The 27,756-nt window shown below is 33.3% G+C and overlaps 1 protein-coding gene across 1 annotated transcript in view; it reads left to right on the forward strand.

Moving 5' to 3' along the window:
- LOC142979177 (MOXD1 homolog 1-like) overlaps window positions 1-27,756 on the forward strand; it is a 77,003-nt gene that overhangs the window by 36,616 nt on the left and 12,631 nt on the right. The window contains exon 2 of the mRNA XM_076123968.1: window positions 5,744-6,216. Coding sequence (XP_075980083.1) covers window positions 5,782-6,216 — 435 coding nt within the window. The 5' untranslated portion in view covers window positions 5,744-5,781. The remainder of the gene's footprint in view (window positions 1-5,743; window positions 6,217-27,756) is intronic.

The raw sequence follows: 27,756 nt of genomic DNA on the forward strand, positions 1-27,756 counted from the left end.
AGTTGAAGAAAAATAGAAAATTAGATTTTTATAACCAGTATTCTAGTTGTGGTCGTATCGCTTTCAGCGGTTGAAACGATTTGGATACGAAAGAAAACTGGTGAAAGGTATTCTCGTTTTATAGCTTTAGAGCCGCAAATGAGTTGTACAATCGTTATTACTTATTACTTCCTTTGGTTAATGAATCTCATTGTATTCGTTTAATAAAAATGTTATCATAACAAGATATATTTTATTAGACTACATCTATCATATAATATTTATAACAATTATTCTTTTCCAATAGATCGAATTACGATAATATCTTGAATAGCCTCGAGATTTGGTTCATCGACCGCGGATTGAATATTTCAAAACCGTTCAATGTCGTCGCATAATAGGAAAGAAAAATTTGCAAGCGTCTTATTTTATCGATTTGTTCAGAAAAATACTGTAGCACTATTCGAATTGGAACATTGGCTATAATATTCTCCTCATAAGTACTTGGCTCGTTCAAATATTTGCTTAGGTGGAGGGCACTTATTGACTACGCCATAATTCGTTTTACCTTTTCAACCCGCCCAGAAATTACTCAACTCACCCCGACGAGATAATATTTTTTTATTAGTCTATTTTTCACTGTCCATCTTTTAGTACGTAACTACCTACATGTCTGTATTTTTAAACCCAATTTCTAAGTCAAAAGTGGCCTAACAACCAGACCCCTTCAAGTATTTAAAGGCTGTTCAAAATAATTTTAGGGTCAAACATAATTCGGTCTTTGTTGTGACTTTGAACCCTCTAAGTCCTCAACTATTTTGTCTCGAGGAACGGTGGCTCCCTAAACAATTTCGACCTTGTCCGTGGTTTTTATTATCGGACCCTTAATCTGGGAGATGTAGGGCATAACGTGACAAGGTTAAGGGAAGTTTATTGTGAATTAAGAGTTCCTTAGGACAGTCACGTTTAGCAATTACCGCTTGGGGTTGGTGGAAAGCATAAATCTGCAATTAAATGTGTCCATGCGGCAACATACGCATAAATTACTAAGTTATGACGTTGAATGTGATTGCGTTGATAAGTTCTAAGTGCTAACGACGCCTAAGGGTAAGTATTATAGACTTTTAACGAAGGGTATTGTTTAATTATAATATTAATTTATTATCTATAAACAACACGCCTGTCAGTTATATTTAAATTGGCATTAAATGTATAATGGCGAAACAGATGTAAAAATTATGATTTTCATTAAAATTTAAGGGTAAAGGATAGTTATTGATAGGCCATGAAGCCATTAAATAAGTAATCATACTCAATTTTTCGTTTCATCGATTTGCCTTTACTGTTTATGTCGAAAGCTTAACCTTCAAGGGTTTCAATACGAGTAATATCCGACTGAGACCAGTCTTTCGAAAATTAATTCTTAATATATTATGTAAAAGATAGCTTATCAGATCTAATTTTATTAGCTGTTTTCATACAATTGCCGTCACTGTATTTATCAAACAGGTTATGTGACACTAATTCATGAACTGTGAAACCCTAAAGCGTCTACTTCTATTTTGATATAAATGTTATTTAACTACCCAGTGAAAAATAATATCAAGATCTTGACTATCTGTTTCGCGAAACATGTTCACATTATTTATTCAGTGATTTGCTTATAAGCGACCCGACACCTCGCTTAACAGATGTCACATCCGAGTTTTTGTCCGCAGGGAACTTCTCACGATTGTTTTTTCAACATCTTTTTTTCTTCGAGGAAGTGTTCTAATTTATTGGACTATTAATTCGCGGGAGTAATAAAAATATAGATTTCGTTAGTTATTTGGTTCCTCCGTGTATCGCAAGGCACGTTAAATTGTATTTTATTTTGCCGATCTTTGACAGTCGATCGTTACCAGCAGTCAGAAGCTTGAGAGTTTGACAACCAGTCTGACCGAGGAGTACCGTGTCATAAACCTGGTTTGGCTCTGGAGGTCTAATAGGTAGAACTCCATGTAAAATACTAGAATTGACCTGTATCCAGGTAGACTGAAAGCCGACTCCAACATAGAAAAAAAGCTAGGCTGATGATGAGGAATAAAAATATAGATATGCTATTGAAATCTTAAAAGGAGTCTTAAAAAGATGTTGCAGTAGTTTTGAATACAAGTATAATCGCTGTAGGTAAACAATTTTGTGGTAAATCAGATAATCGGAATTTATCTGAATGGGCGCCGTGAAACTATTTTAACCAAATAACCGCAGATGGACATTGTAAGAGACTCTTCGAAACAAACTTGTGAAGGAAGACAGTAGTTAGTAGTTACATTGCATTGCATCAGTCACACGGTTTAAGTTCTCCATGTATTTTCTTGGGAACATCTCGAGGAAAGTCGTAGACTGTCTTACGCATTGTAAGGAATTCGCTGCAGATAGTTCGAAATTAATTTAGGTTAAAATAATACAAAGTTTAGGTACGACAATAGAAGGGAACACATATTTTGTGGTTTAGGTATTTTGTTTCCATTTGTAACCAACCATCTCATAGCTCATAATAAATGACCGATACAAGTGGGCGATTCTCTACAGTCGGTACTGTCGAGTATCGAACGTTTGTCATTTAAAATGTACTGCCAAAATAGTTACTACGACGCCCGTCAGAGGCGCTGTTCGAATTTTCATACAAAATTTCTCGATAGCTGGCCAGTTGTTGAAAGTTGGTAGTGGGTAGAGAATCGAGCTATCGATATATGAATTTACTTCTACTTTTAAATAGATTAGTTACTATTATTTTGTTACCAAGTATCAATGTTTAAAATTGCAGTCCATTTGACCTTGACCCTCAAGCTCGTGCGGACTAAAATCGATTATTCTGCCGCCAATACTCAATATTTTAATTAATCGGCTTATTACCATATAAATAGTCTTAGATCTTTGTTTTTTATTTATATTACGTACCCAAGTTTTTCTATAAATAACTTTCTTTAATATCAGATCAAATTCAGATTAAAATAAATTAGCGATTCGCAACTCGGCTCCAAATAAGGTGTTGCTTAAAATGTGGGTTCGCTAATGCCCCAATAATATGGTAATTTGTTATAAAAACAAATAACGTTTCATCGGTTTTTTGTCGCGAATTTATTAGCGTTGAATTTGCCATTTTCAAATCACGTGCAGTAGGAATAAAGTGGCTTTACGTCAGTGCAAGATTTTATTCAAATGGACCATTAGTTATGTAATTCTAGTCTCTGAAATTTTAAGTAACCTCCTTTCTGTCTCCTTTCTGCTGTGGAAAGGAAATTCACCTAAAATAAATAGTCGCTCCTTCTGTAACTTCCATTGTCTTAAGAATAATGCTCACAGTATTTCAATACTAAAATAATATAAGCACAGCGGAACGTTCTTTGTAAACGAATGGAGTTACGTCCTTCCAGACCTGAAGCATTCACTTAATTGCATTTCTCCAGCGATGCCAAAGTGAGCACAATTCTACCGTAGCCTTTACGTTTCTATTTCGAATTTTATAAAAGAACCCTCTCTCGTAGATAAATTATTTGCTTTTAGATCGAGATGCATTCGATCGACTTAGATCTGGACGTACAAACGTGATCAATTGCCATGCATCGCTTTCGACGGCTCAGACTTCAAATACTTTTGATGATAGAAAGATATAAAAGAGATTACAACTACTATGATGTTATTTGCAGGCAGACTAAAGATAAGCCGAATATTATACACTCCCTAGTCATATTGGTATTCATTTAACTACTTAGAAGGGTGTAGACATGTCTATTATTTCTATTATTCCCATTCTTTGATTATCTTACATTTACGTTTCTGCTTTTTTGTAACGGTCGTTGCTTTAGTTACTATTCTTTGAAGAGTCTTTTGATTTACGTAGGGCAGTTTTATGCTCAGATCAGACCAACCGTATCTTCCAGACAATCTTTTCATTTTGCTCTTAAACTGCATCAAATGAAAAGGTCCCAAAATGTCACGACTCAAACCAGTGCGACAGGTAATTCAAAACATTCACACATTGGACCATGAACCCAATCTAGTCCACGTATCCCTTTATTTGCATTGTATGACATCCGTGGGAAGATACCAGCCTGTTGTTGCATTGGGAAAGTGGACGTCAATTATAACAGAGGTTATAGAAATATTGACTGTAGTCTCGTGTGTTCTTAATATAACTGTTCCTGGATTAAGTATAAACAAATGGAAAGCTATCGTGTATAAGTTGAAAATAATTTGATAGTCACTTTTCTGCACTATTGCTTCATTCTAAAATGATGGTAATTTAACATGTTACGTGAAAGCAGGAATGTATTGCATAGTGGTTATCGACGTACACTACTTGTCAATAATCATGCTGATCTTAATAAGGAATGTTACATTGTGTTTGTGAGTCCTCTCTGTGTTCTGGACTTTAAATTTCAATTATAATCGATTGCTGATTAGATTACGGGATAATTTCATAAGCAGGTTGTCAAATAACAGTGCTTCTTTACATAATTTTCATTGAACTATGACGTGAAAAGCCAGAAGCCTTTTGAATATTTGTTACTACTTTCCTGTTTAGTACGAATCGCCCAAATATTAGACTCAAAGATCAGCCAGTAGCGACAGGAAATTACCCAATAATCCACTGCTATTCATAATTAGCACCTAAAGAAATGTGGACTTTAACACTTTCATTTTGAGGTCAAAGTTCAATGCAAACAAAATTCTTACCCAACATCCAGTTTTATTCCTTTTATCCTTAATTATCGAGTAAATGCAACACTGACTTCGTAACGAATTAAGGCTTATTAACACAATGAGTGGCTGCATTACTAATTCGTGGTCGTGCAACCAAATCATTTTAATCCGGAAAATTGATTTCATACAAAACCTTGTTACTAGGCATTATGATCTAGATCGACAGATGCAAGGTATAAAAACTGCAGGTGGGTTTAGATTCATATTGTGAAATATCATCATGGAACATCCATTTGCAATAGTCGTAATCAGGAGTGTTACCTTTATTGAATGAAACTAAAGTAAAAAGACAAACTCATTTGTGTATCTATTCGATTGACCTTAGTGAATGCAGTAAATAGTCAATAACAAACAGGACGATTTCAAGCTTAATAGACCAAAATCTTTAAAAAAAAGATATTAAGTAGATATTAGTCCTTTAAGCGATTTATTTTGTTCTTGTATGTGCGTTACGTAACTCAAAAAACAATTTTTCTAGGTGTTTGTTAACACCTAATAGGGCAATTTATTAATAACCAAATTTTATGCGAGCATTGACTCATTCTGGCGCCAAACAGTGACTAGTATGTTAATAGGGTTACTACCATTTGTTTGCGTTCTGCGGTCTCCAAAACCGGAACGAGTTAAATCCACCTCGTTATCTTCACGGCGTGTTTTTGTTACGTCATCGGCAGAACACCGGAAACCTTACCTGTTTGTACCCGCATCCTTGTTACGACATCTTTTTTGAATCGGTATACATTATGTTTTGTTTGCTTTTTTAATTGATTAAGGTTTTGTAACTAATTTTGGGAAAGGACAGGTTTATTTTTGTACCATTAGGTTTATGCTAATGTTATGAGGAAATAAAGTTTGCAACGATTTGTATGTTAACAGGGCTAATGTTTTTTCACAATCGCAACTTTTAGATGGAATATCTTAGTGATATGTTTTTTAACAGCCAGCTGTCATTTGATATCTGCATAACAAAATGCATTTTGAATTTATAATTAACGTATTTTCCTTTTTGTTTCAGATATTTTAAAAGTGATGCAATAACGAAATAAAACAAAAATGCATCTACAAGTAGTCTTAGCTTTAAGCGCAATCTTGCTCTGCGATGCCAAGCTCCCGAGGTACAAGCCCAGCGGACAAAATGATTTACCGCCAAACCCAGCACAGAATGGCCAAGCAATGGCCCTTTTACAAGCACAAAAGAAAACCGAAAAGACAAGTAAAATAATCGATCAATACAAAGTGCGACATCGGAGAGAAGTGTTCGACTCGAAGTCGTACGAATCGAGTTTAACATGGGCGCATTCTGAGAGATTGGATGACAATGGAGACGTTATACTGCGGTGGGTGAATACAGATTCGAGTATAACGTTTAGACTTGAGGCGAAAACTCGTGGTTACGTCGGTTTGGGTTTCAATTCAGTGAAGAATATGAGAGGTGCAGATTTGGTAGTCGCTTGGGTTGACGACAGGAATGGCAACGCGCAAGTTTTGGTGAGTTTATCAAGATTATAAACAGCTGTTCCTTTTTCTCACAGTATGGGGTGGTCGGGTTTTACGTTAACAAATGTTTTATCATCCATTTTTGTTAAGAATTTGATAATGGTTAAAGATAGGGAATCGTAATTAAAATGTTAATAAAACATTAAGATTTTGGGTAACACTATCTCTGATCCCGACCTAAATCAAGATATTTCGAAGGATGGGGTCAAGATACGATATTTATTATTCAAAGTATGTTACTATTGTCATGAGTAATGTGATTTTTTATGTTATCCAGTGAGATTAATTGTGATAATATATCTACTCAACAATACAAAACACCAAATCTTTCGTATTAAGGAAGTAAACACATTATACCGAAACTTCTTATACATACTTTTGTTAGAATCATAAAACTGTACCGTACAAAAGTCTTGTCGGTTGTGACAAGACAGTTTTCTTGTCAACCGTAGTAAGGGATTCGATACTGACCTTGTTGAAGGACTTTTATAAGCACCATGTTTGCTCTAAGGCGTCTCGTCGGCATTCCTTTACGTAGTGATATAAAAACAACTAAATCCAATAGCAATAAAATAATATCACTAAAGTTTTTTTTATAGACCATGAGCCCGTTAGTAATGGACTATTAAGTTGTGTTTTGATAAACTTTCCAACTGAATAAAACCTTTTATATTATTTCATTAATGAAAATGTCTCACGGTTCTTTTAATTACACTATCTCAGTATAAAACAATTTTGTAACATAATCTTTACTACTAATTAAATTAATACAGTTAGGACCCTTTCACACTTGAGTGAGGCTAAAGACTGGTAGCGGTTTTGTTTGGCAGCGAACATAATAAATGATAGTTTTGATGATTAATAAGTATTATTAGTCTAAAAGATAAATGAGCTTGGGTTTTGTGTTAAATGATGTCATTTCAAATACAAGTAAAGTATTTTTTAGCTTATGTTACTACATACAGCTCTTGAACTAAACCGAGTATAACGTTGGTCTTGCAAGAAAACTGTCAGAATAATGTATTAATAATGTATTGAACATGCATTGAACACATATACACAAAAACACCTAACACGACTTCAAAGGAATCTTAACCGCCTATTACAATGGGTCACGAGAATTACGACTAAAATCTATGTCTCAAATTCAAATAGAATCATGTTTTTCATACATAATTTAAAGCGTCATATCTATCACGAACTTATCTCATCAATCAACTAACAATTTCCAACTTTAGTTCGCTACCTAACCTATCGACTGCTACCGATTAGTACGTACGTACGTAACTAACTAGTGTATTCGGACCGATTAGTCATAACCAAGTAGTGTGCACGTTCCCTTATTTAATTGCCTACCGACTCACGCATATAATGTTCAAGTAGAACATTTTCTTATAAATATTATTTTATACGATCTTAATAGAATAACATTATTTCACTAAACTATTTAGTTTTACTACAAATTTAATGTATAATTTTAAGAATTTCATTATAATTTAGTGTTAAGTAAATTGAGACATGTTTCAGCAATTTCGCTCATTATTTTCTAAGTTCAAAGTACAAGTAACTTTATAATTTATGCGTCTGCAAAGTTTGCAAATTTGAAATGGCTGTAAGTCATTTTTTTTAAGATATCTTTCACGTCAACCTTTAACATCTGCGAATATTATTGAAATTAATGTTGTACGCATTTATTTAAACGTATAGAAGCAATGATTGCTCGGATAGGTTATTTCTATTCTCTAAGAATTAATGTCTCGGGTTCAAAACTATTCTTATGATCGCAACAATCTCTTTTTTATACATGCAACAAGATTTGTTCATGTTATCCCCAAAGCTCGCTTTTACCTTCACATTACCGAAAAGCTTTGCATGACGTTTCAATCCAAGCCTATAGGTTCATTGATGGGAAATTCAAACAAATCGTGAAGAGAATGAGAAATAGATATGACGACATAAATTCCTGTATATTAATGGAAAAAAGCTACATTTTAACACTACCTACATTACAATCTTTGCTCTATAAACGTATCGATCAACATTCCCATTTATTTCTTCAGCAGACAGCTCTTGCGTAATACACTCCACAGAATAAATATAAAAGATCCACAATTTATGAATGAAGCAGCTACTGTTGACGGTGTTCTCTCGTATCCCGCATACCCTAAGGCCACCAGCTGCTTTATACCAACTACTATATTTTGTACAATACTTAACATCATTATCTTACTTCTTTTCTACCGACCGAAAAATGTTTTTTGTGTGAGCAAGAGGTGTCTTTTTAAATAGTCCATGTGCCCTATTAAATTGCGTATTTACGATTGCGGACAATTTATGAATGTTGCCTTAAATACTATTTTTCGTGTTCATAAGGTTTCGTTAGCGGTGTTAGTGGCCATACCTGTCATAATAAGAACGTTGAAATTCCGTTACTTATTTTTTTTAATATAGTAACCGGTAGTAGACCGGTGAGAGCTAATTAATAATTATCGGGACTCATTGAATGTCTTCCTTAAGATTCTCAGCAGTACAATACCACGAAGCCACTATTGATCTATGCAATCGCTAGGTTACCGGTTGCTTCACTAGCCCCCGGTTTACGCTTTTGAATAGATAAACTACCGCTAAATTTACCTCAGAAACCGGGGGTTATTCGTCTTGCCCTCTAGTCTCTTTATTATTGAAAAATCAGTCATCTTCGGTCTTTCACCTACGTCATAAACTACAAGTTGTATGAATGAAACAGAACGGCTACTGTATTGCTGACGTAAACTGACATACCCCGAGGCAGTCAGCTGGTTCAAGAATCTTTCGCTCAACTCGATATACATGTCTCTATGTAATACAAATAGTACTACACGACGTTGAACAATGAAAGCTTTGTATATTGCATTATATTTTTTATCGTATGCAAACTAAGTGCATTGACTTTTATCAAAGGCAACAAAATAGAAGTCTGATTTGATATTTATTGGAGTCTTCGTTGGAAATAAATTTAATCTAAAAACGACCTCCGAAAAAGTTAATTTAAATGTATTGATGCTGAAAGTTTCAGACTCCCCAGGTACCCATTTACCAAAGCGTATTTTTTCAGTTTTTGTATACCGATCTAAATTTGAGCTTTATATTGTTAGTATTTTCTTTTTAGTCATAAAAATGTCTAACTAGATTGGTGTTTGCATAAAGAAACTACGTAAACGGGTATACGACGCGTGTTCAAAAGGCAAAATAGCCACGTTTTTCTAGAGAGACAATGGTTTGCGGTTTTCGATAGACGTGTCAACGTCCTGGACACCGAACCGTGACAGTTGCCACCAACTGCTCACCAACGTGAGATGATTTGCTGATCCAACGGATTAATTTGAAACTCTACTATTTTGAGGAGTGCTTTTCAAAAAATCTTCTATCAAAATAGGCCGAAAATAAGTTGAAATAGAAGACTTATGAACAATTAAAAAACAGTATAACAAATTTAGTCCAGTGGTACACTGAAACTGGGTTAAATTAATCAAATTAAACTACAGTTGTATGACAAAAATGCGTGACGTATTCCACGCTCTGGCGAGATCTTAAAATTTTAATGTGTGCTTCATGTTAGAGAATGAAACACGTATGCATTGTTTACAAACTTGGTAAATATAACTGTTAAAATACAATTTCAATAGCATTGAGGACCATTATCTTTAAACTAAATAATTGAATAAAAAACCATGCTTAAAAAATATTAAAAATATTTTTTTCGATTTCATTTCAAGCATATGTTTTTCTCAGCGTGACTGTACTGTCTGTTAATCTACGTTAAAAACTATTTTATATTTTGTGCGAAAGAGTAACAATAATACATACGAACTTTTGCATTGAAAGCTCATTGGCTGATTACCACAGCTCTGCAGTTATAGCAAAATTTTCATCCATTAATTTACCCGCTAAGAAGGTGACTTCTAAAAAAATCTGGTAAATGAAAATCGGTCCAGTGATTTGGCCGTGAAAAGTAGACAAACAGACTTGTACGTTTATAATATGTATTAGTACGGGAGTATATTCAAAATACAACATTTTGACGGAGGCTTTTAAGCCCCCTCGTAATATCACTTAACCTGATTAGCCTTGGAGTAAGATTTGCGGTCGGATTGTGAATAATTAATTCGATACTGATATAGAAATTGAGATTGATGATGGAATGGAGTATCGGTATTCGGTATCCGGTGAAATGTTGATCTGTTTATTTGACTGTGAATTTCATAGTAAGTGCTTTAGAAGTGGCTTTCCACGTAACATGATTAAGTACATAACAATATATTATAATGTATGTACATACATAAAATCATGCCTTCTTCACATACGGATAGGCAGAGACCAGAGAACGCCATTTGGTACGATCCTTATAAACTTCCTTTGCTTCATTCGCATCCATACATCTTGTCGTACAGACTTTGTATATATTATGTTCAAATTATATCATATACCTACTTAATGCGCTTTGTTTAACCGCCATCGTCTGCATAGAGAATTTTGCCTTAGGACTATGGCATTATTTTTTGTCAAAAGTGTACTCACATTATGTTCAGTGGTTTCGGAGATAAGTAACCCTCCCCAAACCAAAATGTAAATGATACAGATTAGATATTATTTAAGCCACGTATATCAATACATCAACTGCTTGCGTGCAAGCTATCTGCAAGATTAATACATTTACTTACTGGAAAAATGTAATTGGAAACTACTCGTTCTCTTTCTTAGTTATTAGCACTAGTTTTATAATTAGTTAATGAAACAAATAGCTAACAGAATCTCTGCGAATTCTACCGATAAATTTACTTTTTGAGCATTAGGCGTAAGGCGTAATAATATTTTTTTTATGGAAAATTGACAGAGGAAGCCAATGTGATAGATATATATTGTATTATCTATACTTTTAGTCTACTCAATAATATGTTTCTCAGTAATAGTCCAGACTTCGGTAACGTGCCCTGTATATGGCAAAAGACTGGCCTCTACAACGTGGGACTAATAATGAAAGTTGCAAAACGTGAATGCATTTTATACTTCTCTGTCTAAAACTTCGGGTATAACAGGTTTATGTATGTAAGTATATTAGCAGTTTATATTTATATTAATCCTAAACATATTACTAAGAACATTACATAATACTTTCTCACACAAGTGCACTAATACGTCGAATGAATTTTTCATAAGAGTGCAACCAAGTTTGCTGCATTGAATACTGTTACCATAGAATATTTTGTTACGGCTCAGTTCTAAACCGCAGCATAGATTTGCATTTAGATGCACTATTTCAATAATATGTGTATCTAGTGGCCAGATGTTTACTATTTTTTTGTATAAGCCATTTTACGAAATCAATTTTAAAATGTGGGTGAATTCTACGACAGCCAGTAACTGTAGTTTTATTATGCTTATAGTACTTATGTATTAATAAGTATAGATGTTAATAACATAGTTTTGTATATCTGATTAGACATCTAATAATACTAATAGTAAAATACATACTTACAAAACAATTAAGTGGAATCTAAGTTTTTTTTGGGCATCCTTAGTTTTGGTGTTTTAGTGGAACGAACTAAATTTCTATATAAAATGCTCTGCATGGAAGAATACATTACATTATAATAATATTTAATTCTTAAAATTATGTAACATGAAGTAATCTTTCCAAAAACAATGACTTAATATAAAGTAAACAAACAGTCTCTTTTCCAACTTATCTCAATTTGGCAAGTGACAATAGTCTTTAGACAATTGAACATCTCGCACATGCCTATAAACGATAATAATTCCACACATGTGCGAATAAGGTCTATTGTTCGAGCCCTCTTTGCTTTTGTTTCGAAATAACACAACATTTATATGGTATATCTGTATTAATTACATAAATGTAGCGCATTGTTGTCTTTCCTATTGTATGTGCGTGATATGTGACGTCACTTTACATCACGATGTGTTTTTGTTTTAAGGAACTTGGCTGTGAATTTTTCGAACACCAAACTCATTTTTTTTATTTAAACAGGCGAACTGGCCTACGCGTCTGGGTAAAGCACAATTTTATTCTATTGATTCCATACCCGTGGCAATTTTGCTCACATCAATCCCATACAAACCTTGCCCCGACAGTCATAAAAATATTAAAAAAGATCTAGGTCAAAGGTCTTTCGGGCGGCGTGAACAAACTTTGACACTAGCTTGAACACTAACAGTACGATAAAAAATAAATCAACAGTATGAGTGGCCAAATATCGTTTTCTTTATTTAATAAAGCAGTAGTAACTATTTTGTTATCTTTCTTTAGGGGTGAAAGCCATATAACTTTTCCCTTGAAGGTAATCTGACAAATGGTTAACCACTGTCAAGTTGAAACCCCTGTTCACTCGCTTTGGTACAATCTATAACAAAAGTAAAACGTTCAAATACTTTTAAAACTTATCTTAAGTATAGCACCAAAGCGGCAAAATTTTAAGTAAAATAAAATTAATTGTTTCGTAAAAACGTCATAAATCTTAGTTCCGTGAAATTAACTCTATTAAAGCTTTAAACGACTAACATTCTAAAGAATCCAGTCACCACAATACTACGATCAACATTGCATATTCAACAAGTATTTCAACACCTACAAACAATCTAAAATATTCCCCATCGAACTTGATTTAAATTCAAAAAGAATTCAAATCACTGGCAACCATTTAACATCTGTCATCAATGTCACCAATAAAAAAAACATAAAAAATTAGTATTCCATTAAACGAATCTCAGTTATCGTAATTTCGGGAATCCCATACTAAATCGATTCCGTGCGCGAATGTACATAAGGATACTGTCACACGCATCACAGATTACCTGTTATAAACGAAGTACAGTCACGTACAGTGAGTCATTCGGTTCATATGAGTGTAAGCCTTTGTTTCCTGAAATGGCAGATAACGATCAAAGGCATTAAGTGCAGTTGTGTTGTTATTGTGAGCTGCCAGTGCTAGGCGTTTGAAAATAGAATCATTTAAAAGGAAATGTATTTATTTAGACGTCTTAGGGTTGCGACACTCGGCTCTTTTGGAAAATAAAATAACGACTAAAGAACATTTAAATTAGTGAATAACATTTGGTTCAATCAGTGTATATTTTATTTGTTATTTACTGAATTAACGAGCCGTGCGTTTTTGTTATGCTTATAATTTGATGACTATACCTCTACATAGATGGGTAAAAAGTCGTTTTAGCTTATAAAGTATTTACCCGTAATCTTATAATATTATACCTAATATAAAAATACCCATCCATCTTGTAATACAAGTGCGTCTTCTACTTAAATCAATTTGAATTCAATAACAATCCATACAATTGACTCCTTGGCAATGCACCAAGTACAATTTAAATCCAATCCATCCTACACTTAATGCAGTTCAAAGTCACCCAAACGTCTTATTTAATCAGTTTCAATGAAACTTGAACCCACTCGCACCCGAAAAAATGTTAAACGTCAATTTGGGGACTAAAACGGTGCCTAATTAAATCAAACACTGTTTTGTAATTGGCGAATCAGTTTATTTTGCAAAATTAACTCTTCGTGTGAAGTTTAAGTGGTACAAAGTGGAGGCTCATTTGACTCCTTTAAAGGATTTGTCATTTAGTCCAATCTTATTAAACGCGGCGTTTTAAAGAGCTTAATGTACAGTTAAAGTGATACATGAACGTTATAAATCTAACCTTTTAATGTCTCACTGCCAAGCAAGGGTTTCTTCTTGTAATGAGAGAGGGGTTAGGCGTTAAGTCCACCACGCTGGCCAATTGCGGGTTGGGGACTTTGCATACCTTCAAGAACTGTTCTAAAGAACTCTCAGGCATGCAAGGTTGCATCACGATGTTTTCCTTCAACGTTGAAACAAAACGCGAACGTTACCGATTATAATATTCGTGGGAAGAAATGTGAAACTTGCATTGCTATAAAGTATTTGCCACTTAGTACAAACAAACTTGAGACACTTAGAACTCGAGACACAGTTTCGAATTACACAACTAAGTCTTAATCCAATACCAAATACGTGATAGTGTTCAATTGTAACCACATTACTAATAAATTCCGAGCAGCCATTATCCGAATTTGAACCAAACGTGATATAATCGCACCACCCCTTTTGTATTCAAATTACACACAAGAAGGAAGTGTAACTAATCTTTAATGAGACAACCCTACAGGTGATTATGTCAGTCGATCGATTTAATTCCTTAAAACCCTCGGGGTGTAATCATTGCCCATCACTAGCCGATATAATGGCTTACCGAAATTCTTTTAATGCCATTCGTCATAGAAATGAAATTTATTGCTGGCTGGTTTAATATAAGCCTTTGTTTAACCTCGCAGGGTTGTTCGGATTTTAAATTGATTAATGTGTTTTAAATTATACGAATCAGAATGTTTAATTATTTTCGGTTCATTCGTAATTTGGTATGCGTTGAATGTATTATACAAATATCTGGTATAGGTACATAGAAAATGTAATAAAATCTTTATTTTTACTACCATCTAAAGCGATACAAATTCCCAGAAGCTAACATCCGCTTCAATATGAATGCAAATATCAATTTTAAACGACATTTTGTAGCAAATACACATTAGGGTGGAGCGTCAAAAAAAATTTTTGATTTCCACATTTGAATAGTATCAGTTTGTTGTATTGTACTCCCAACTGTACGAGAAAAATAATAAAAAAAATATTGGAACCCACTTTTAGCCCTCTACTGCCGCTTGAAGTTTATAAAAAATCTTGAAATTGACCCATAATATAGAACTTCTTATACAAAGAAATAAACAATTATTTTATTATTATTGTGAATTATAATATCCTCTATATCATAAATTTCATAATAAGTGGTCCATATAATGGTCAATAAATTGCTAACGTGTGATAATACTACGCCAAATTTATCAAAATAAAGGTACTTTAGGGTACTTTTGTAAGTTGAGTTGTTTAGTTTAAATGTTTTGATGATGATGTTATTTACATTTCTACCGTCATGTTAATGTTAGTCCAGTGCTATTTATCGCTTGAAAATTTTAAAATTAATAAAATACCCATGTTATAATGCCGAAGAGAATTTTGCGAATCGCTAGATTGCCCAATTTTTGGACCACATTGTTTGAAATCAAAATCAAATCATTTATTCATTTAGGTCAAATATTGACACTTTTGGTAGCCGATACAATTACTGAATCTACCACTAGCTCGGAAAGGGGGTAGAACCTGATGAGAAGAGCCAGCGAGAATCTCACGGCCACTCTAGAAACTTAATTAATTTTAGATTAATAAATCTGTGCTTCCAACTGTAGCAGATACCTTAAAGCATATTATTTTTGTTAGAAACGGAGAAATAGAGAAAATTAATGGAAAACAGCCTCCTATTTCTAGTGTTTTCAATACAGTTTCAAGGGATATTATTGAAGTGTCCACACTTCAATAATATCTCTTGAAACTGTAGTCCACTACGGCATCATTACCAACTGTTACCATACAACGCGTAAACCAAAGGGTGAAAAGCAATTATGATACAATAAAGCAATATTTACATTTTTTACGCTGTCCAAAATCCAAACAAACTGAAAACTTAATCGTGAAGTTACGTTAAGAGCGGCCACATATAAAATAATTGGCAATAAGATGAAAAATTGCAGCCAGAAAAGGTCAACAATCTGGGATAAGAAAATATTAAAATTTCAGAAGTTAAACTACCACGCGAAAGACTATACTGATATGATTGCAAGGAGTGAATCACAAGTAACGTTTACTCCAATATTAAGGGATATCAGTGACATAGAATTGGAAAATCTACTTGCATCTGACTTGCCAATTATGGTGGAATTGCCGGATTATCCTTGTCACACACCAGTGGTAGAACGATGTATAAAAATGGTCACTGAAGCATCAACTAGTGTCTGGGGAAAAACCCAGAGATAGGTTAATTCGTTTTAAAATAAAATCACGATCAATAATGCCATATTTTGAGACGAAAAGAAATTTTGTAGTACCCAAAAAAATTCGGATTTTTTCTCGATTTTACCACTTTTTGCATTTCGATTTCTTATTATTATTTTATTTTATTTTTCGCAATAAAGATGTTTATATAAAATTCGGTTATTTTTTTTATAATATGAATGCTAAATTTATACTGAAAATTTGATTTATGTACCCTTATCTTTGTGTTCAAAAATATACCTTCTTTGATTTTTTTTTGTAACTTTAAGCTTAGGTAGAGGGCTAAAAAATATGTCAAAAAAAATAAAAAAATATATAATTACATATGATTTAGCCAAATGCAACTTTTTGCAAGTATTCAAACACGATTCAGTTACTTTTTTTTTTCTCCATACATTGACGCTCCACCCTAATACACATAGTTCGACGACTTAGTAGATATGCCTTTGCATGCATTGTTAATCTAAAATATTATTAATAAGAAAGTGTATTTCCAAAATAAAATTACTGTATAAAAACAGTCAGCTTGCATAAGCTTGCAGGTCACTGGAGATCTAAATTTCAGATTTTGTATACCTCTGTTAGCCGCAAACCTTGCATACAGGGCTCTATACTAAGTTGTTGGACTGTATTAATATTAGTTGGCTTCATGGTCTATCTATGAAGTGATTCTCAAAGTACTATTAAATTGTCTTCACCCATTTATGAACTAATATTATCAGCCCCTCTAAAGAGTCTTCATTTAGACTGATTGGAAAACTTTAGGTTTCTTAGGCAAATACATTTGGGAAATCAGTACTTGAGAACGTAAAAAATTCAAAGATAAACCTTTTTTAGGCGTTCTTAATAATAAATGTTCTACACGAAAGTAGCTGTACGGTTATTTTTTAGGCCCCGTTTTTCATGTTGGATACTAATCTTCGGGTGAAAAGGCTTTGTTGATAAAAGATGTATGTATTAAATGCGTATTTACTGTATCTGCGATTTATGTATTTTTGAAAGGTTTACATGTTATGTGAGCTTTTGAGCTTAGATATGAGAAATTCATAATCAACGTCGTATATTTCGAAACATTTGTGTTTCAATACCATTTTGTCGAATATCTGAGCACATATGTATGTCTTTATCGAGGAATAAAAATCTATCTAGCGTTCTCTGGCTTTTCGTATACTTACTTATTTCTTTTGAGATTTAAATACAAATTCTAAAGCATATAAATATAATGGCTAGATATACTAAACGTCACAAAGTCAAGATGAAAAGCTTTTGCTACGGCAATCAGAAAAAATATGTGTGCATGTTGTGTTCTTTGCTTTTAATCCGATTTGATAGATTTACAACTTTCTTGAAAGAACAGTAGTTAGTACTAATTAAAACCAGTTTTAAAAACGTCTGTCGGTAGATATACTTACCGATTCTATTTCTACTATACTATCTGTTAAACATACCTTACTTCGAAGAACATAATCTATAGTTCTACCCAATCACATAAAACCTTATCTGATCTGAACAGAGACATATAGCTTCAGTCTGTAGTTTCCTGATGGCCTGATATACATAGCTTAGCGTTCGATCTACGCGATACTTGAATACTAAGTAACCTATAAAAATAACTTCACTTATAAAGTATCAATGTTATTTAGTCGCTCTATATATTCTTTCGGCTAATATGAAAAAATCAGGCTTTTATATTAGGATGTGATCTGTTTAGCAAAGATTATACAGCGGTTAGAATATTTTGATACTCCGAGTGATATATTTGCACTGAATTAATTACAAAGTTTATAAGTTTAAGTCTTTTTACACGCGAAGGTTTAGGATATACGAAATACATTTAATAGGAGCTGAGCTTATTGCCATTTACCTGACACGTTACCAAATTTCGAGCTACTATTGAGAAACATTCTAAGAAAGACCAATAGCACTTTACCCGAACCGGGAACCTCATGATTAGCTGTACACTACCGCGCCACATTGGCAGTTAAACAATTAGTGTCTTTAACATTTCAGTCACACACGACATATGTATGCCTGACATCTATATTCAAATTGTCGTAAGGTGTAACAGGCTTCATTTAGAATGCTGTATCAGTGAGAGAATTTTAACTAAGTCGGGCGGAGCGTACGTCACGTGTGTTGTATGACCAATGACGGGTCACCTTTGAGCCTTGGCTTATGTTATGCTTTAAGTGGTAAATCGTGGGTAAAGAAGGGTTTTATGTTTATAGTCAAATTAATACAGGTGTTTTTAATCTGGCTGCTTTATTTCGTGACTGGTGTGACATGTGGTTAATATTTAAAGATGTACCATCTTATTCATAAAAATATATGAAGTTATTAAAGGCTTATAAAAAGTTTTGTTTCTTTCACTCCTTAGCGAAATGAAAAAGAGAAAACATATTATAGTAGTTGTTTAACTAAAATAGGTTTATAGTGTGTTTATGAATAAGAGGGTTACTATACAGTGTTTGATAACCGATGTATATTTTATTCGATGGATTTTGTGAGCAAAGTTCGAGGTTGTCATTGTCGAGATATTGTAACTCTTAAATTAGGTTTTGTCTAACAAAACGTAAAATAAAACTGTTTGTTGAACTTTAAAGAACTACTCTTCAAACTTCAACAAAAGGTTTCATTTTTCATACAAATATTCATTTGTGATAGAGTAAATTTCACATTTACCTCTGCTTTTGTATCTTAGCATTTTTGTATTAGTCTCATACATAATAAGTTCACATCAAGTTGTAGTTAACTTTATCCGAATGTGTCTCATAATCGTCGCAATATTAGCTCTAATCTTCCTGCGACTAGTCGTTACATATCATATTATCCTCTCGTATTCCATTTTATTCGTACATGTTTTCCTCTTTTCTATTTATTTATGCATTAATCTGTATTTATGTCTTGCACAGAAACCTATCCAGTTAAAAAAAACACTTTATTTACTTAAATTATACTTACTTTTTCTCATGGGTAAAAAAGCATTTATTTCGATAGAGTATTATTAAGCTTGAAGTGTTTGCGATGGGTAATTAAATTAATAAAGAATTTCGATAAAACTTTAAAGCAAATTCCCAAGGAATTGTACTTAAAATTAAAAGTAAGCAAATTTTTGGATCACTAATGAAATCTTTCTTTCGCTGTACGGAGTTTCATAAAAGTATGTCAGAGCCAGTAGACAGATCAAATTGAAATACCAATTGTACATTAAACTACTTTATTTGCCGTAATTAACAATTACATATCCGTTACAATTCCATGGATTTGGGAACAGTAGTTCCGGAGAAATGTTTTAAGTACTGTTGTAAATTACACCTCACTTCCTTTGCTTACTAACAAATACATACAACTTAACCCATTACTGTACCACTGATGACCAAGGGTCTTTTCAACAGTAAAAGCTTACCACACTGACCAAGCATGGGTTAGGAATTCCTTCTAATGTGTTGATAGAACTATCATTCATACATATTTCCATGACGATGTTTTTCTTCACCGTTATTCATGTGACAACAAGGCCTAACCCCTCCCTCATTACGGGAGGAGACCCTTGCCCAGCAGTGGGACAGTAATGGGTTAAATTTATTTAATTTATATATTCATGTGACAATTATTCCTGACACACATTGAACATTGGTATATGTTCCCAAGCTTCAAGCCTTCGGCCATTTGCTCGAGATGCTCAGTGTACTGGTCTTCTAAGTACAGAATGATCTCCACAAAAGCTTGAAAGCATTTACCAGTCCGCATGGTTTCAAGTTCTTAAACCCCTTGTCAGAACTACAGTAATTTAACAGAGTGTTGTGTGAATGTATTCAAAACATTCAAGACAAGCATTTAGTACGTCGTCCGTCTTATGTATCCAACTGTCACGAAACTTCCGCTGTATAATGCATTTTGGTAAGTTAGTCTGTCAAGAGAAGATAGACTTGAAATATATTGCTATTTTTAAAATGAATTTCTCTTTTGTATTTTGTTCTACAATATATAAATTTACAGTATTATGACATGAAAATGCAAAAGAGTAGATGAAATACTCTTTATGAATTCAGTGTCCAAAAATTTGGATAGATTAAAATATGTTCCTTACAATTGGTGAATGATATCCTAGGATTAGTAAATGTTTAATCCATAGTTTGGATAAATAATCTTGCACTTTTCAAAGTGTTAGAAAGCATGTGAGGTAAAGTTAAAAGGAAGTCAAGCCAAAACATATAAGTATAGGAGATTATAAAAGTTCAAAATTAAACAAGCCTTAAGTGAATATCTAAAAACGAAAGTGGAAATAAAAGCATTTTAAACGAAGCAAGCATACATTTGGAGAAATAAAATTAACCTATAATTTGTATTTCGTTTACCACTGAAAGCTCGATAAAACTTTACTTCACATTCAAACCGCAATTACGGAACCAAGAATCAGCTCAAACTAATTTAATTAATGTAAACTGTCCAACACTTATGAAACGAAAAGTTTTTATAATTATCGACTTCAAATCAAAACAAACTAAGATAAGGAATAATCGACTCAAAACATAGAAATAGTCTACTAATCTATTCACAATGATCAGTTTTTTTTAGTTAATCACTGTTTAATCTTCACTCGACTACGAAGCGAAGTTGAAGCGAGTGAAATTGTCGATAAAAGTATCAAGAATTTTACGTTTGATGGTCTTTTAGTAAACAAACATAGGCTTCACACTTTCTAAGTAATTAATTAGTTAAAATTGATCTGTGAAGTGTTTGATTACGGCATAATGTATTCGGACCGACTATTATTGATCCGTTGACACTCCGATGAGTAGAAAAACGTTTTTAATTTGAGACTTTTTGATAGAAGTCAATACGTTTTATCTATTTTCCTATAAGCATATTTAAATGCATTCGTACACAAAAAAGTAGCAGCTTCTTTGATAAAAGTGAAATTGTAGATAATATAATGACTAGAAGTATCTCGGAATGTACTTATACGTAAAAGGTATGCCATATTTGAAAAGTAGAACGTTTGGAGTAATTTTTATTCTCCTCGTTGAATATAAAAGGAATGTGAATTCATGAATAAGGACTTACATTTTATTCTGCGTGAGTACTTGGGTATTCATACTTCCTAATATTTTGAATAAGAAAGTTAAAAGTGTTATGTTATTATCAGAACATTTATTGTTGTCAAAGTTAGCTAAGAATTTAAAGCTGTGCTTTTTTATCGCTTACATAAAGCTTTTATACTGTCCATATTAATAATGTGATTTTTAAGTAACCTTTAAAACACATTTTTTCCTTTTTCATACTTACCTTATCTTAGGTCTAACACTAATCTACTTACCCCCGGTTTCTGAGGTACATTTAGCGGTAGTTTATCTATTCAATAGCGTGATAACCCATTTAAAAAAAACGCTATTGAATAGATAAACTACCGCTAAATGTACTCGGAAACCAGGGGTTAGTGATATGTATCCTTGAATTGTCTGAACAAAGTCAACGAAAAAGTGAAATTATAATAATAACAATTTAAGATCAAACATCTACTCTCAATAGATAAGTATTTTTCTTTATTTCGGCCTTCACCCTCGCCAACTCGATTTTAGTTTTTAATCCATTTTGTTTTAAAATAATTTATACGGTTGAAGTATCAATCAAACTTTTGTTATCAGAACACAAACTTTCTCTAAAGAAAGTTTAAAATAATACAATTATTATTATAACTCGTTTATGAACACTAACTGAAACGGACTTTCGCGTTTTTATTCAGACAAGAAAGAAATACAATATTTTTCTGTAAGGTAAAATACAAAGCATTGGAATATGCTTTGCAATTGGTAATATTATCGAACCGAATTATTTTTTAGACTAGTTTTAGTCTAAAATTATACAAAAATACTTTATTAAGGCCTAATTTCACCACTTAATAGCTTATCAGACGGAATTTCGACAGTTGTTTTTATACATACTGCTGTCAATTTATCTAGCAAATAGGTTCTCCAACACATATTCATAAACTGTGAGACTTGCCTTAAATAAATCTACAATATTATTTACAATAAAAACAACATGATCCTTAGAATAATCTCCAGCGCGTATTGGTAATACATTTTATTGGCGTAAAGGCAGCTTTTCGCTACACAAGGTGCGTTAACTAATGAACCTCGCTATATCTCGAGTTACGTTTATCGTATACTCGTATATTGATAGATAGATATTAAGATAGGCTTACAAGGAGGTTAGCACTTTTTAGTAGTGTTTTAAAGTGTTGAGAAGTTATTGAAGTGCTAGGTAGAGTTAGTAGCTGATAATTTGTGTGGAGTTTAAAGATTGTGCTGTAATTATTAGTATGTAAAGTCTCTCTTTAAGGCTAACAAATTGGTAAAATAATGCTTTTCTTAATCAGTGTGAGCGACTCTTTGCTGGACATAGATAGCTGTAATATGACGAAACTTTATTTCTTAAAAAAATATATATTTGACATAACCTGTATCTGTATGTAAGTTTGTTATCAGTTAACGTATAATTTTAATAATTAATTTTATCTTCCCTAAAAAGTCTTTACAAAAATAATATTTTGTTAACGAAATAGGTATTCTTAACAAACATACAAATAACTCACCCAAAACACCTATCGATCATACAAATATTAGTCCCGTGTGGGAATCGAACCCACGACATCCGGTACAACGGTAGTTGTAGAGTCTAACTTTAACTAACGCGCTGTACGTCAAACACATTTTACATTAACGTCAAAGGCACTAATTGGACAGCTTCAAATGCCTATTTAGGGTCTAAGTGAAAAAGTGTTATTGGGCCTTAATTACAAAAAAGCATTACAGAAAAGGTCACACTAACTAATTAGTTTAGAACACAAATAGCTTTTAAGTAGCTCCTTGCATTTGACGACGCCTATGGCAATGTTAAAGGTCGAGAAACTTACTACAACTGCACGCGAGGGTCGTGGGTTTGATTCCCATATGAAACGAACATTATAATTTGCAAGTGTGATCCGCAAATAGGTTGCACTAACTAATTAGTTTAGAACACAAATAGCTTTTCATCAGCTCCCTACATTTGACGACGCCCGTGGTAGTGTTATAGGTCGAAAAGCTTAGACTTTGTGACGTTGTGGGTTTGATCTCCACACGAAACAAACAATATCATTTGTAATTGTGATACACAAATACCTAGTATTTGCGAGTCTGGTTATTTTTGCATCTCTTAGCTAAAGTCAAGACGTAAGACTTAAGTAAAACAAAGTTTAAATAGAGCCTAAGTAAAATACGTTTTTTAAAAATTACATACAAATATACATACATACATGAAATCACGCTTTCTTCCTATAGGGGTAGTCAGAGACCAGAGAAGTTCAAAACTAACATTTCAGCACTAACTAATACAGGTACTTAAGTCTGTATTCCATTTAGTCTCGGCACTTCATCTGCCTTTTACGACGCAAGCAATTACATTCAAAACATAAGATATACGACATACTTGCACTCGCCATCGCAAGGTGCAAGCACACCTGCAGAGCACGAGGGAATAAGGACATAATACTACTGGGCTAATTGTTTGTACATACTTTACGTTTAAGACATTCTTTTAGTCTGGGGGTGGTCTTCGTATATTTATCGTGAGATCAGCTGTTACAGTGCACAGCTGATCAGTGGCTATCAACGGAGCTTTCGAGAAAATTTGTGTTAAAAGTAACGCCCCTAAAGTATTTTGCAAGGACTATATCCATCAAATATTTTGTCAATGGCACCGTCTGTAGAAATCTCGCTATCGCTATACTGCTGAAACGGTTTTCAATTATTGCTACAGGTTCCATTTTTTGTGAAGACTATTAGAAGAATAGAATGTGGATTGTTGTGAATGATCACTTTTCAAAATTTGGACCCTGGCCTTTCTCGAATTATTTTTTATTAAAAGCAGATGCGACTTAACTTGGAACGGTTGAAAATTTAAAGGTTTATCGGATTATTTTTAATATTCATAAAATTGATTCCCGACAGCTGTTCATCGCATCGCAGCCAACTCGAACAGCCCGTTAGTTTGAAACAGTTTGTTATAAATAGTCCGTCTAATACAAACGTACCCTTACTCTTAAGGATAAATGACGCTTTTAGGAATACTAAGTTGCAAAACAATAATAGCGCTAAGTGAACTTAGGACTTTAATATTTTATGTTAAACTATACCTGTTACGGTTATAATTATAAACTAGTCTTGCCCACGAATCCACCTGCGAAGGTAGGTATTTTTTGTTCAATAATCTAATTCGACGAAATATAATCTTAACACTCTGGAAGACGTCGACTAGCTATAGAATCAGCCGGTAAGTCTTAAAACCGAATAAATAGATGGATAAATTTATTGGACTTATTGAGTGACTGACTTAAGAATTGACCAATCAAAAATTGAATCCTTTCAATCCATTTTATCAGAGCCCTGTAGCAAAAACGTCTACAAATATTATAAATTTTGTTACCAGTAAGTTATGATAGGACTAACATGATCTTGTTGCGGTTAACTGTAAATTTAAATAAATAATTACCCTTTTTATTAATAAAATTTTAAAAAGTATACATAGGAATGGATATGTTTTTGCAAGATGAGCCTTTTGAATTGCTTCGTTAAAATTCACCACATATAGTGGCAATTCGGTTTGCGTGAGAATGTATCGTCAGTCATTGTTTATTGATTAATACGTTGCCATAAGTATAAGAAGCGAGAAATATTGCCGGTATAGGTGTTGTGTTTATAACCATCTTTAATTAAAATATTTATGTGGAAATAAAAATACTTATGATGTTTTAAAGACCCGTGGATAGTAGAACATGTTTATCTCTTTTCGTCGTTTTCTCCTTCTATTGGACTATTATTGCATTCCAAAACTTTTTCTTTAACAAGAGATTTAGGAAGCAAATCTAATCGTGGGATTAGACCTTTACGATCTGTATTTCTCACAAACAATATTTTGACTATACAAAGCGGTATAAATCAAAACATTTACCTGTAACTGCAAGCGAATTCCCACAAAGATTCTAATCGAAACTCATACACAGATGCAATTCTATCGCATTGCGCAAAACGACGCCGAAATCGCATTCCAACCAACCAGGTAGTAATTTATTGATATCTTATTTGATCCTTATTGCTAATTACAGTGAGGCGATAATCGCGTGTTGAATAACACTGTACAATGAGATTTGCGAATCGATGCCGGCATTTGTTTAAGGTTGTCATTTTGTGTACCTTAAAGGAACATTGTGTGCTTCTGAACTTTGCCAACATGGCAAGATGTGTCTTCATTGTTTGTGATGCAAGTTTTGTTTGTTTGCGAAGTTGCAGACTTGCTACAAGCTAAGCTAACGGGCTGACTTTGATCCAAGACAAGCTATTGTATTTTTCTTGCAACAAGTTTCTTGTACTGGATGTAATGAGATGCGTAATACGAAAATATTAGCCCCCCTTTGTAGTATTTGCAAGGGGTGCAGTGTGCTATTCTTTGAAAGCTTGTAATGACTCAATTTATTGAAGCAACATTGATGCGAATTTGGGAGAAAGAATTCGTTTCTCAGAACCAGTTTTATTACATCCACCATTCAAGTACTCTATTTGATAGAAAGCCGAAAAGGTCTGTCATTTAACTCACGACAGCTGTCCCTTAGTGAATGATTACCAGTTACACTTAGATAGTTGGCAGCCCTGCGATGCTCCTATTGTGTTTCGATTCTCATGCCAACATCAGGTCGATTCTCAAAACTTTATTCTTTTGTGTGAACGTAGAAAGAATTTTAATGCTTCCGTTTGAACTTTGTATAAAAATTTACAATAGAATGCCGCTTTATTGCGTAACGTCGACTTATTTGATAGTCGGCTATCATTTTCCTGGCTCATTTAATTTTCTGCACATACTTCGTCGTGGCTTATTTGCATACACTGGTCGTGTTGTACGCGTGATCTAGGTTTGATAACGTTTCGTCGAATTAGAAATACACCCTATTTCATCAAACTAGCTGTATTTTGTGAGTTATTAACGTATCAATTGCTTGTAACATGGCCGGCTCATGACTCACCTTTGGGGACGCAGTAACTCAATGTACACGTCGACTATTAACAATCTATCATTGCTTTTATCTCGGACCGCCGGTTTATAGTACGTATTAAGTACTTTCAATCTTTAGTATCTCAGTACGTTTATTTCAAGTGCATTTGATGACGGCTGTATATTTTCTGCTAAGAATTCTCTACAACATTGTTTGCGATGTTTTCAATAGTATTTATGTTTGGTGAGCAAAAATACGAATGTGTATTTATCTAACTATTCAAAGGTTTGCTTCACAAACTTGTTTTGTTTGTGTTAAGTAAATAGTGAGTCATGTTTGCTATTTCTTAGCCGCTTCGCTTGACCAGTGAGGATTATGAAATAAGAATGTCTTATAATTAATTATAGTATCATCGTATAAGACGATGCAAATATTTTCTGTCTAAATGGTATGACATTAATTAAGTTTCAAAAGAGCGTTTCTATACGAAGACCCTTCACTTATCTGTCGTTTGTCAGAATAGTGAGATTCCTAGCTTTATTTATTGTCAGTCTATAAAAGATTCATTCAATCATAGTATATAGTAACACATGTATAAAATAATATGTGTTACTTACTTTTAAAGTAGCTCAAGAAATAGAAGCTCAGATTGCAAGCACACATAACAACCAATCAGGTGTCTTTATATCCAACTTCCCGGAATTAACCTACAAAGTAAGATCACGATGACAAAGCGGTGCAATAAAAAAAATCTGCACAATTAAAGCTATACGTATGTTTTAGCCGACCGTGGGAATGTACCAGCTGACTCGAATCGTCGAATCCATGCAAAATCCTGTTTGAACATTCACTACCTGTTGTAAAATAGGATAGAGAGCCACTTTACGCGAATACTAGGCATTATGTTTTTATGTACTTTGGTTACTATGTAACCTTTGAAGTATACTATAAACATAGTATTTATGTATGCATTTAATTTTAACTCAAGTGTCACGAATCGTGGGAGGAACTGCGCTTATGTCAAAGTTGCCGACTTGCTAGTGATTTATACAGATTTTAAGCAAAGTGTTTATTCATTTTTAATTATATTATTGGTTTGATTGGAAAGAAAATATTATTTAAAGACGGTTAGTATTTTATTAGGAAACATTTTTTGTGACAGCGTTGTGTTTGTTGTTCAAAATAAATACTACTTTCTTTTATTTTTCTCATTTTGGAATGCAAGGTTTTTATACTACTGGCTATTTCAAGCTTTTTGGTAGTTTAAAAATAGAATATGTAGTTCTAATTCTGAAGTGGAAGGCTCTTTTGTCGCGATGGCGCCATTACTAAATATGGTATGTTGTTCGGAATTTGACCTGTTGAACAAATATGGTAATGTCAGTTTATAGGTATTCAGTAGGGAGTTTGTAACAATGTCTAGTGGTATTTCGTTAAAATGCCACTTGCAATACAATGATGCGCATTGAGCTTTGAATGTATAATTTTAGAAGCTAGCCGCATACTAAAAACATGAACGAA

This window comes from Anticarsia gemmatalis, chromosome 16 (genome assembly GCF_050436995.1).
Source record: "Anticarsia gemmatalis isolate Benzon Research Colony breed Stoneville strain chromosome 16, ilAntGemm2 primary, whole genome shotgun sequence".
Lineage (NCBI taxonomy): Eukaryota > Metazoa > Arthropoda > Insecta > Lepidoptera > Erebidae > Anticarsia > Anticarsia gemmatalis.